Here is a 13,557-nt window from a genome sequence, read left to right as displayed (position 1 = left end):
AACACCTGTAGGCAAGCTATAGTTGAGTGAGCACAGTCATATACTATCTGTGATAGTGTGGTTTTCTCACCTCAGAAGAAAGAAACATAGTCACTCACCTAGTGTGATAATCAGCACACCTGCTTTCTCAATCACTTCAGCATCAGTGGCAAATTAGCTGAAAAGGATAAAATGATCCTCAAGGAGTCAACCTTATTGCATCCTCTTTAGATGGAAGCTTTTATCTGTTAAAAACCTCAAATAAAATATATTTAGAAAGTGCATGACCAACATCTGATGCAACAAGACAGCTGTGTGCACCAGTGGCATTCAGACTGCAATAACAGAGGCAAGGCTAGTCATAAAGAAAAATACAAAACAAATATATCTTGAAATCTTGAAAGAGTGCTGTACTACAACTAGAGACAATGTTTGGTGCTCTGTTAAGGTTGAACTGAACAGAGAAGCTTACAAAGCAGACACCATGCAGAACAGTAACAGTACCTCAGTACCTGTCTGAACTATTATCGCCCTACTCCCCACCTCGCAACCTTCGCTCTTCTAACTCTGGTCTCCTTACTGTCCCCCAAGCCCATCTACATTGTATGGGTGACAGGGCCTTTTCCAGTTATGCCCCCAAGCTCTGGAACTCTCTCCCCAAGGATATCAGAGAGTCACCTTATCTAAACTCCTTCAAATCCAGACTCAAAACCCTCTTATTCAGAAAAGCCTTTACTTAACTGGTTCCATTCTTCACCCTTCTGCTTTTCTTAGTACCACCATCCATGGTCTCCTCTGTATATTGTAATTGTGTTTTATCTTGTGTATTCTTCTTATTTATTGTTGTTGTCATCCTGTAAAGCGCTTTGAGAAGCCACCTTTAAAGGCGCTATATAAAATAAAGTATTATTATTATTATTATTATTATTATTATTATTATTATTATAATAATAACAGTGTGTGATACAACCAGAGACAAATGGTCCCCTTATTAGAAGACCTGCTGTATTAAGCATTTGTAGTTATTTTTGTGCATTGGAGACTTCATATCCCGAAGGGAGGGCAATGCAAACATGTCAATTTAAGAAAAATAACATCAGTTAAAAAATTAACTACTGAAAACATCTAATTTCAGATTTTATTCTTTAAAGGTAGAGGGCATATGGTCATTTTACTGCTATACAATGATCTGGGATCGCTTTCACCTGCTCTTATTATTTATGTGTTTTGACGAGTTTCTTGAAACTGAAATATTCCGGGTCTCTCCACGATCTTAAGAAAACAGCTAATAACTTGAAGGGGAGTTGTGTTATTTTTCCCCAGGGATACCTGGAGGGGAAGCTGTGTCCTTATAGTTATGTCCTGCTTTGAACTTCATCATGCTGCTCTGCTTCCATAGGATTGATTTCGCCTCCAAATATGATCGTTTATTTAATCGGGTTTAACTCCTCATTCCCAGCAATCCTCTGTGTTCAAAGAAGGAAGCGATTTCATTACAATCTAATTTAAATCGTGTCACACAAATACTTTACCTCAGTTTGCAAATGAGAGATATGTCCTTGCTCTAATTAGAGAACAAAAAACAGCTTAAAATAATAAGCTTAAAAACAACGACTATAATAGAATGAACACAAGTGGAGCTAGTGAATAGCTTCTTTGGAGGCCAAGAACACAAAGGTAAAACACCGTTAAGCAACACTTAAACAGTACAAGAAATATACAATTACTTTGCAAGTCCATATTCATTGCTCACATAATTAGACTGCTATGGATTCTTTCAACGGAATTAATGGATGATTTCTTTTACCAGTATATGATATAACTACACAGTTATTTTGGTTATTTCAAAATAAAGATGAAAGTGCTTTTCTTTCTACCAATGATTAAGCAGGGCAACGTTTAAGAAGGAATTGCACAAATGTAGCTAAAACTTAAAATATTTGTGTAATTGGAGCTACTCAGTGGCCAGTCAGACATTCCTATTATGTCAAAGAATAATTCTCCCTTAATTAAAAAAAAGAGCACAGGCTGGATGTGTTTTCTCAGTTCATTTTTTCTTTTGTACAGCTTTGGTCAATTCTGTTAACCTAACTGGGCTGATCTTATTTATTTATGTGTAGGCTAGAGTTTTAATAATTAAGTTTTATTTAGTAGCGTCAGATTGCAAAGCTAGATAATCCAATTTAATCAGTGGTAGCACCAACCAAACTAATAATAAATGATCTGGTTACTTCTGGTTTGCTAATTTCATCAGACAGATTCGTTTTTTTTGCAAGGCTAAACTTTTAAAGAAAGGCTAACCTATGAGCTGACAATTTACATAAATGCAATCAGCTGATGAGTACATTATTTGATTAGGAAAGTCCCACAAAAGGAGGCTTTTGTAGGACTGGAAACTTGTGACATAAAGGAAGCAGTCATTTCATTTTTGAAGGCAATAAGACATTGAATAGGTGTGGGTAAATTATGGGAAATTAGATTACTCTATTATGCTAGTTCTCATTCCTTAATTGAAACCTAATAGAATTTCTCAATCTGAGGCAAACACCACTGACTAAATGTTTACCATCTTCTGGCTTAATAACCTCTTGGCTGGTGTTTTTTTAAGTTCAGTCAAAAGCCGGTTATGATCTGAAAATTAATCTGTTCCTCGTTTTTTAGTAAAATGTAAACAAAAGAAGGAAAGTGGAAGCTTTGGTGAAATACAGCCCCACCTGATTTTAACTGCACGTGAGTATAAAATTAAAGGGTTTCGAACTTGTGAAATAATTGGACTCAAGCTCAAGGGGGATCAAGCTCAAGCCTGCAACTATGTCACAAGTCAACCGTAACTCCAAAGGAAAGTGAACCATCACTTTCATGGGCTTATCTGGTAGACAGTGCCACTGTGATCCTTGAGGAGTACTTTCGAGCTCGCAGTGTTATCAGTGAGAGCTGCACCAGTCCTACAGACACTGCAGGTAATAATAATAATAATAATAATAACATCACTTTATTAACCCTTTACAATTTCTTGCATTAGAAATTATCTTTTCACATACCCCAGCTTGCTCTCCATGAGACACACACACACAGATAGGGAGAGAGCCTGGGGTCAGAGCGCAGGGTCAGCCATTGTATGGCGCCCCTGGAGCAGTTGGGGTTAAGGGCCTTGCTCAGGAGCCCAACGGAGTAGGATTCCTCTGCCGGCCGCGGGATTTAAACCGCCAACCTTTCAGCCACAGGCGCAGATCCTTAGCCACAGAGCCACCGCTCCGCCGAATGTGATGGCACAGATGGCACTGTGCAGTTCACAGCACACCAAGAGCTGTGAGGATTGACAATGAAAATGAACATTTTAGGCAGGAGAGCATTGGTTGTCTTTGCTCACCCCACAGTGGTTAGAGACCTGTGGTAGTGAGGCAAGGGGACCAACTGTTTCCAAATCCTGGATATAAAATGTAGTATTGAATCCCAAAATACCTTTTTGTATTAGGAACAAGGAATTTAAGAGGGTGGAATGGGGATCTGGGGTAGTAATAAACAGTACCCCCAGAATCTTCCCTGTAAAACATCCTCATACTTGATGTCTCTTCAACAAATCTCAATATTTCATCAGTCTTGCTGTAAATTTAATTTTAAAGCCTTGAACTGATGCAAGGGAATGAATTAAGCGTGTGGTACTAAGAAGGCATTCTGAGAAAGTTCTCTTTTAAAGCTAAAATGGATCCAAAAGAACAGAATAAAAACACACCAGTGGGTGCTTATGGAAAAGGGTAGGTTTGGGTTTTTTCTAATTGTGATGAATCAGCCGCACACCCAAATGAATTTGTTTTAAATAGCTTGCTGCATCTGCAACACGGGGGGAAAAAAAAACAGGAGCTGTTGTTTTGCTTCTGGAATTACAGAAATATGTGTTGAAATAGTCACAAGTTCCCAGTACGTTTCCTCGGGTTCTGAAGCGTGCTGAAAAGTGTATACTTACATCCTCATTTCTTTGGGCTGTGAACATTTCTCAGTTGAATTGCAGTCTCTGCAGTGCTGGGATTTCATTTTTGTGCGGCATCCACAAACAAACCTGATGAGAAGATGCCACTCTGACTGAAAGCCGTCTTGCGGGCCCGTTTTCTTGTATGAGAAAGACCTACAGGGGCCCACGCTAGCAATGTTGTTTCCCTTTGGCATTCGGCGATCCGATGCTGAAGCCTCCACGAATTTGACGGTGTTTTGGGTGTTAACACAGTCCTGTCGCAGCCGTGCGACTGAGGAACAGTCAGAAGCTCCGAGCTGTCACAGGCAATCAACGTAAAGGGAAAGAGTGTCTCCACCTGGGAGGAATCCAAACACTTCGGCATCATAAAACTTGGAAGGTATCCTGAGGTGCTGTAAATTCCGTTTCGCTCCTCCAGCCAAGCTAATCTCTCTACTGCACCTCCGAGCCAGTTGTCGCTCAGTGAGAAAAATGCTTTCCCCTTGTACATAATCCGACCGTAGATTAAATAATTAAAAATGTTAACAAAAAAGGGAGAGCACATACTGATTTTAATTACTTGAATCTCCAGTAATCAGTAAAGCCCTGCTTCTTGATCAGAGCCCAAAATTATGCCCTAATCAGTTGAGTATATATCATCATAATTGCTAATTAATGACAAATACTTAATTCTTAGAATAAAAGTATAATACCCGAGAGAATACTATTTGATGAATTTAGTACCATAAAGCACATTATGACAAAATCGATAGGTTAAAAAGTGTAAGAAAATATATACAAAATATATACAAAGTATACAAATGAGAGGAGGCTTGTTAAGCTCATTTTGTTGGTGAGGAGATAAGTGAACTGAGGACTTTTTTAAAAGAACTTCCCTCTAGTTTCAACTTGTACGCCCCTGTTCACGTTTCACAGATCATTTTGAAGATGTTCTACAGTTGTCATGCTCAGTGATTGAAGATTTTGAATTAAGAATAAGACTTAAAATCTGAATACAAATTCCGAATCAATGTTTCAGACCAGATTCAGTTATTTCCCAGCAGTGTAGAACATCCTATCAAGCCCAGCAGCAATATCTTTCTTATAAGGTGGTCGCCAAAATTGTACAGAATATTATAAGTAAGGTATTAATATTGTACAAGTTAGCATTAATAATTAATGGGAGTTTGTAAATGGATGTGCAGGAGGAACTCAACTTTCTAATTTTGCCCATTTCAACTATCTTACGTATAAATACCAGCCTTGACTCTTTCCAGAGACAGACGTTACCGTTCATTTCTCCATTTCTCTTTAACTTTTCATCCTCTGTCATTCCTGCCAGTTCCAATAGCAATGATCCCATCTTTATAACGAACTGGATTGTATGCTTTATGACTTATAAAATTGGGAGGCAGGAATAAGAACAGCTAACATCACAAAGAGAAAATCTGAATTAAAAAATGTATCCAAACTGGGATAGTTCCAGTTCATACAGTATGCGTACAATGCATTTTACATGCCCTGCAGGAGCTTAATCATTAGATAAAGGACAGCAAGGTTTGTACTGGCTTGGGACTATGAACTGCAAGTGTCTAATATTAGCTGTGGACTACAATATTCACTCCATTTGCAATGGTCTTGCCTCAGGCCGGTCAAGGAACAGCATCTGGGAATAATTCACCTCAGCAGCACATCTCGTCCCTGGGATCTTTGCTGAGCCTTGGGTGATGGTTGATTAATAGTCATTTGGACCTCAGGTCCTCTGAGAGGAGCAGAATGTGCTGATTGAAATCAAAGAGTGAAAAGAACATCCACTTAGACCAGCTTTCTCGCAAATGTTAACTAACATGTCTCTCGGTGCCGTCTTTCGGCTTGCTAGAGGTCACTTCCATTTCTCTGATCCAATGGAAAGCCTCCACTTCAGTAATGGATTGGGAATGTTGCAGGTGGGAGGAAGCTTATGTTTTGATCTAATGGTGGCACTGGTCAACAGGATATATTGTCTCTTCTGGCTTTGGTTCCAACTGTGTACTGAATTACTTGGGTCACGCAATCACGCAGAACAATAAGGAGTTTTTTTAGTAAATTAACTAATCTCATTTAGTAAATTAGACTACGTTAGGGAAAGAGTAAAAGCCTGAAGATTGCCTCTTGAGCACACAGTTCGCGACTGAGTTATAAGTCTATGACACTGAGCTAGGCTTTACAGTATTCGTCCTCTTTGCTCAGGCAGAGGTGATAATGTAGAAAGGAGGCTTCAAAGATGCATTCAAGTGAAGTGAAACAATATAGAGTAACAGGGTGATGAAAAGAGAGTGCCGAGCTTCAGATCTGGTGTCTCCATGATCTTTGAGGAAATTTGGGGACCTTCCATATCGGGACATCCTGAAAGGGAATGTTCTCTATAACATTAAACACAGTTTCAGTCTTCATGCCAACAAATGCAGGTGCAGTTATCTGATGGATGATAAAGTAAATTTAAATTATTTGTGGGCATCTCCCAGTGAGAACCACCACGAGGAACAATGTCACTTTTGCAGTGAGCCTGCCTGCAAAAAACTGCCTTCTTCAGAAGGATTCTGAGCTGCTGTGCAGCAGATACATTTCAAGGTAGCAATTCTCGTACCTAAAACACAAAACAGCCTCCCGTTAAACCTTTACAGAATTAATGACTTGCAACTGCATGATCTTAGAAGGCTTTTATGGTACTTAGATATCAGATTGTTTTTACCGTATTTTGTTTTCTCTATTGTATTAGCTTTGCATAGCTCACAGCATAATTCAGCCCCTTTTTAAAGAAGTTTTAAACTGAAAACAAAACTGTTTCCTGAAGGTGCATCCGTGACCATTACTTTCCTTATTTAGAAAACTAAACAGCTTCTTCACTAGAGTTCTTAAGCTCATCTGAGACCTATTTTGTTTTGTGAAGGAAATCAACACTTCTCTTACTGCAGTACATCATATAAAATGCAGGCACGGCATACTAAAATCATAACTGGAACGTGACAACATTAAAGACAATTCCGTAAGCTTTTTTAAAATTTCAAACAGTTGTATTTCATTTCCATAATGATAAAAAAAAAATCATACCAATTTCTGAACCACTATTCCTTTCAACTGCTTGTAATGGGATCTAAACCACCCGGTTAAGAAATCAATTCACTATTCAGAGCAATTAATCATATCTAACCCGGATAGCAAGAAAATGGGAGAAATTGGAACACATAGTGAAAAATCCAGTAAAAATCAGATGAATATGCTAACTCCACCTCTAAGTGGAACAATAAATGAACATCATATGTATAGCTAATGTTTCTATTTTTGAATGAAATATTAAAAAAAAACATTACGATGCATTGCACTGCAGTAGAGAAAATGCATTTCTAACTGCAAGCAAATCTCAACCTTGTACTTTTGCACAATGAGCTGAAAGGTTCCATGCTATGATTTACTGTGACATTCTTGTGACACGTGACTCAAATCAATAAGATCTCCTCTGTATCACTCAACACCCAGCTCAAGGTGCAAGGACCTATAGGTGTTGAATTAAGGCTCATCAGACTGTCTTATTACATTTAATTGCATTAAAGAATCAGATCTCAAATGCCATAGCCTCAGGAACCAACAGAAATAGTTCTCCTCTCTGGTTCAGCCTGATTTCGAGATACTGCAGTAATCTGTGCTGTATTTCTTGAGGCATTAAACTTCACCTAAAGAGCTTGACCTCTATATCACAAGCTCTGTGCTGTGGGTTTTGTTTACTGCCTTAAAACCCATGAAGTCTTAACCTTTAACTCAGTAGAAAAAAACAACAACCACCTACTACTTATGTGGTCATCTGTGGGAACAGCTCATCAGTATTGCTCTATGAAGTGGAAAATAAAGGATGGATATTAAAGGCGTCTATACTCTATGGAAAGGAAAATCGGAAAATCTTTGTAAACAATACATCCATTTGCCCTCCTCACACCCTAACAAATAAAGAAGAAAATTCTTAGATGAACCATGAAATTGCATACATCTTAATTTTTGATATTCGTGTGGGATAGCTTGAAAGAAAAAAAACAAGTAAACAAAAAAAACCCCAGAGACTTAGAACTATCTTCTGAGACAGCTGTCCACTGCAGGCATCTATATTTTTTTTTTTGGAATTGAAGATGAATTCTCCTGTGTGTAGCCAAACAAACTACTGTAAGAAGTCAGAATTATCTGTCAGCTCAATGCTTTGGGGATCCAGCTAACACAAACTCTTCACTGTAATGCTTGGCTGAAACTTTGCCAGATAGCATCATTGGAATGAAGGTTCTTAAAAATGAATCCGTGTCTTTGCAGCAAATAAATGCAAAGAAAGTTACAATGGTTATATCTGGACTTGCATTACATCGGGCCTTCACAATTATATGTTTTCTTATTGAAGCACTTTACAGGTAATGGGGATCCCCTCCACCACCACCAGTGCATAGCCCCCATCTTGATGATGCGCCAGTACACTCCCCACACACCAGCTCTCAGTGGGGAGGAGAGCAGAGTGATGAAGCCAGCTCATAGATGGGGATTATTAGGAGGCCAATGGATAGTTTGATTGGGGAATTATTCTTAAGAAAGTTTTGTTTCATACTGTACATAAATCTGTATGTTGTTCTAAAACATATAGTCTAAAAATGGCTGGAACAACAGGTTTTTACAGTACTTACTTACGTTTTGTTCACAATGGAAATGCATTTTTATTTCCATTGAAATAAGCAAAGAAAAAAAATATTTCAAACATAGGCTGAGAACATATGTGCAGCTTTAAACTTTTACATCGCATGCTTGCATATAGCAATGTAAAAGGAATCACGTTTTTTTGTGTGTATGCACTCCAAATTTACTGACTTGGAAAGAAAACACAGAATTTTAGAACCACTAATTGAAAGATGAATCAAGGCCGCAGGTGAAATTTTTCATTACATTTAATGCAAAACAATTTAAAAATACCACATTAATAATGGGAAAATAATCAATCTGCTTCCTGCTATACAATATCAAACTTGTGTCTTGATTTCGGAATCAGAACAGAGCACTTGAACAAGAGAGTAAAAAGGAGTATAAACATGATAAAGTTAATACATGGCAATTGTTAACTCGTGTATAGTATTGCATCAAAAAAGCATGAGAGAATTTTAACATGCTGAGGTTCTTTTGTTCCTTAAGCTCTAATATTTATCTATCAAGAAGATATAGTACCCATATTCTTGAAGTGCCAGACTGATGTCCTTCCAAGGTCTCGATGGCTTATAGGGCCAGAGCTTATTGTACTTTCTTTAGTGTTAAGTGGTCATAGATTATGAGATGTGCCCTACATGTGGCTCTGACTTAATAATCCCCTGCACAGCGCTGGTGCTTGTTTGTATAGATGGGCTAACTAAAGCACTGAGAGTTAACATCAGCATCAGTGCTATAGACTCGAACCGACAATCTCCGTCCATAGACCCACGATTCCAGGCTGGCCCCTTCAAGAAGTGTACCTTCATAATCAAGCTTCTGTGCGTCACACACAAGAGTACTTCAATAGCTATCCAAAGCAAGACGGATAAAAATGCATAACAGGTACGCAATAGAACAGTGATGTCTGTAAAAGGCACGAGTGTATTTATATGTAAGCCCACAGGAAGTACAAAAAGTTCCAACTTCCTTCCATCAGCTCCCGTCCCAGTACAACTGAGGCTCTAGTTCTTGGAGGATGAATACAAAATTATTCAAGGAGATATTATAACAAATGGTGCCCAATTTTTTTTCTCAGTGCGTCTCCTTCCTTTCTTCTTCCTTAGTGTCCTTCAGAGCTTTGAGGGGAAAAGACAAAGACCTGCCAGCGCCCAGAGACAGCTGGCCAGTTCCAGAAAACGAGAGGTCTTGGAAAACAGTTTCATAGCCCCTGAAGCAAACACTATATTCCAGCATGTGATGCTTCACAGATCACAGGGATGACATTTCTTTGGAATAGGACCCATCCTCTCCAGAAATTCCATTCTTCGTCTTTCTTTTTTAATGTTCACAATGCGTGGTGTTCTTCCCAGCTGCAGTGTCTACCTTCACATACCTTTGCTAAAATCAATGCACAGGACCTTCCTTCTCACCACACAGGGGAAGACAGAGGCTTCTTTGTAATGTTAAAATATGTGCAACTGAAGATTATAAAATTGTGTGAGAAGAGTATTTTTGAAGCATACAACAGAGTAGATATATACAGGCCGTCTTTTAGAATATGAATAATAATGGAAGACAAGCTGCAACTAATTTGTGGTACCTTTCATTCAGTTCTGCTTCAAGGAACAACACATGCCAGCTATCCATTGCTGTGTAAGAAAATGATGTAACCAGCTAGAAGTGTCTGTAGGATCTTTACAGGAGTATAGAGAGCCTGCAAGACACCGAAAGGATATAACACAACATATGAAGAGAGATCTAGCTACAGTAGGTTATCTCAAGCTATATGGCACAATACAACTTTCATGTGACTAATAATATGGCCATACACTACAATTTTCCAGTCTCAAACACCAAAATCCCACTGCTTCTCCATAGGTTATAGGTAGTTTGTCAGTCATACATTGATCTTAGAAAGGCCAAAGTTTTATATAACATACCATATCATGTGTATAGCTTGCCTTACATATATTTAATACATTCAATTTCCTAAATGTCAAAATGCAGCTTTTGATTTTGCTTAAACGGGGCACAAGTTTCTGTGTTATTCCTCCTAAGTCACAAGGTCGGGTTAATACAGCGCAGAAAAAAAAAAACTGGCTTGCTCAGCAAAGGAAAGCTGAATTAAGCAACAAATCTACTGCAGGCAGAAGAGAGGAGTAACTGTCTCAGTCTTAATACAAAACCTTAAGCTACGAATCAAAACGGCTCATCTCCTTTCACTTTAGCTGATATACTGCCGCAAGCTCGCAACAGAATATATGATAGAGGAAATTCCTGATTCTTCCCGAAAAAGTCTTAGAAAGTCCACCCCCTAGAAAAACCAATAGAAAGATGGACAATATTACAATGATGTGTGTGTGTATATAATATATAAGGAATCTGGGCCTTCATCTCAATGTCCTGCTGTGGCAAGTGAAGTGCGAGTTATACTGCGGCCGTCATCGCGTTCTTCTGCCGGGGGTCCTGGCGGCGGCCGTCTCCGTAGCCGTAGCCCTCAGGGCTGGCTGTGCGATAGCCCGTCCGGGTCATGGTGTCGTACCGCTGGGACCGGAGCGGCATGGGGGGTGACGGTGGGACGTCCTGGCGGAGTGGGCCCCTCTGCTGGGGCGGGGGGGGGTAGTAGCTGGGCTCCCCCTGCCGGGGCTCGGAGGGGCGCGGATAGTTCCCCCGGGAGGTGTAGGGGGGGTACATGGGCTGAGCCCCAGGGTAGCGCAGGGGTTCCCTCTCCCCCTGTCCTGCCCACGGCGGCAAGGGGTACTCGTTCGGCTCCATCGGTCCCCGCCTGGAACAACAAAGCGGATAACAGACCCATACCTCTTTTTTTACCAATTCATTCCCAGAAACCCTTTCGTACAGTGAACATTTCGTGAAAAGAAAATCCTATTTCCTATTATCTCTTACGGGGAAAAATTACAATCTGTACCCCCCCCCAAAAAATGTCACCCCCTACTTTTACTTTTTTCCCCACCACAAAATGACAAAAGAAGCAATAATAACTAACATTTATACTATTTTTAGCAATAAAAAACACTGCTTATCTAGTTAGACATCATTAATAAGTACAGTACTGTTGTGTACAGTAATCATTTCATTGGCTTTTTGTGTAATTGCCAGACACACTCAAAATTTTCATTTTCTTAAGACCTTTAGGGACCTAAAGTCTAAATCACACATTTTCCTACACGAAAGGTAAGAACGCACACAAAAGTGAACAATGCACGAAGCAAGATGCAGTGAACTGTATCACACGTGCCACTCCGTAGGAATGACATGCGAACACTCAATATGAAATGGTTTGTATGACGCCCTCCTCTTCACTCTCTACATTTGGCGAAGTTTTGACATTTGTCTTCGCATCGCTTCTTTGTGGTTTTGAAGTTTGCTTTCATTTTTTTTAAATGTGGGTAACAATTCACGTGCTGCGTAGTATTGAATTTTCATTAAAAAACATTCGCAAAAGAACTACGGGTGTGCTTTTATATATTCAGAGTCTGATCTTAATTACTCCTTTGACTTTTAGTATTGTATACAAGATTCATCCCCTACAGAAATGAAAACACAAATGCTTGTCTCATTTACTTAGTTCAGTAAAATAATCCACAGTCTGCCTGTGAATTCTTCAAGTCTGATATCCAGCTATTTAATAAACAGGAACATATTAAAAAAAGAATGATTTTTATCCTTCAACTCCACTCTTCAACAGCACAGAACTCATGATGTAGGTGTGAATGTAGAAGCAATATGTAACACATTTTTCTAGTTCACAAGATGCTTAACAAGATGTCTGTAGTGAGATTAATCTGCATCTCTGTTAATCATTCCAAGCTGTGCTTCAAAACACAAGGTGACATGCACAAGCAAGCAAGGAATCTGTATATAAATACAGTGAGCATCAAAAGAAACATCACTTTCAACTGCAACAAATCCAACAGATTGTTGTGAGGAAAATGACTGTCATTTTTTGTTTGTTTATTGAACAGACATGACAATAGGTACATCCATTAAAATCTGTCATCAACAGGAGCTCCACTGTGAAAGTCTAGCAGCATGCGTGTGCTCTGACGCAGCAGCTGCCTGAGAGAGCTACAGATTCTCCTGAAGCCACCAAAAAGCTTCAAAACTCCTGTCTAGAACTTGCTTCTATAGGATACTACAGGTGCAGAATTGGGAAAATGAAAATGATTTACAGGGGGAATCCCAATTACACCAAAATGCTCTGAATCCAATATAACAGCATAAAAGAGTAACTGAGGAAAGTCAGTCTACATAGGGGCTCATTATTGAGAAGCGTCTCGGAATAATTCCATTCTTCAAACAGTGGTGGCTATGTTATTTAGGAAGAGACATGGGTCAAGCGTCTGACATGGGTTACAGAAAAGACCGACTTCTTTAGATACTAGATACCCAATATAAGAGCAACGTTCATGACTATTGTCTGATTTATAAGCCATTAAGATTGATGATAACAGAATATTTAGAAAGAAGCAGACTCACCGCCTTAAGAGAACAAGCCTACTCTTACACAGTGCCAAATGCAGAAAGCAATATGAGCTAACATCTGCAATGCATGCTTTGCACTGCTTTGCTTTCACTAGTTTGCAGATAATGTCTTGTGGGATTGTGTCCCCTCTACTTGCAGATCCTGGACAAACCCATCTGGGTCTCTGAGCCCTAAATGTGATCTGTCATCTCTGTTCATCTCACAGATTTTCAATGAGGTCCACGTTTTGTGAGTTGGGTAACTGAAATTACAGCCGTCATATTCCATCTCACCAGAGATTGTTGCACCAAGCAGCATGAGGATGTGCTTTATCCTGCTGGGATCTTGTCATGTCAGGTGGAGCCCACATATACAGCAGAAGTTAGGTCCAAGTGACTTTACACTCGACCAAACCAAGCACTGTTAGACCACCACCTCAATTGCTCTGTTGTACACAACA

The 13,557-nt window shown here is 39.4% G+C and overlaps 1 protein-coding gene across 3 annotated transcripts in view; it reads right to left on the bottom strand.

Moving 5' to 3' along the window:
* Nucleotides 1-8,864: 8,864 nt before the first annotated feature.
* pard3ba (par-3 family cell polarity regulator beta a) overlaps nt 8,865-13,557 on the bottom strand; it is a 315,539-nt gene continuing 310,846 nt past the window's right edge. For all 3 annotated transcript variants that reach the window (XM_088930125.1, XM_088930127.1, XM_088930126.1), the window contains one exon: nt 8,865-11,399. In XM_088930125.1, the coding sequence (XP_088786251.1) occupies nt 11,042-11,399 (358 nt within the window). In that variant the 3' untranslated portion in view covers nt 8,865-11,041. The remainder of the gene's footprint in view (nt 11,400-13,557) is intronic.

This window comes from Atractosteus spatula, chromosome 13, assembly GCF_055471065.1.
Source record: "Atractosteus spatula isolate fAtrSpa1 chromosome 13, fAtrSpa1.hap1, whole genome shotgun sequence".
Lineage (NCBI taxonomy): Eukaryota > Metazoa > Chordata > Actinopteri > Semionotiformes > Lepisosteidae > Atractosteus > Atractosteus spatula.
This window is presented reverse-complemented; position numbering and strand designations above follow the sequence as displayed.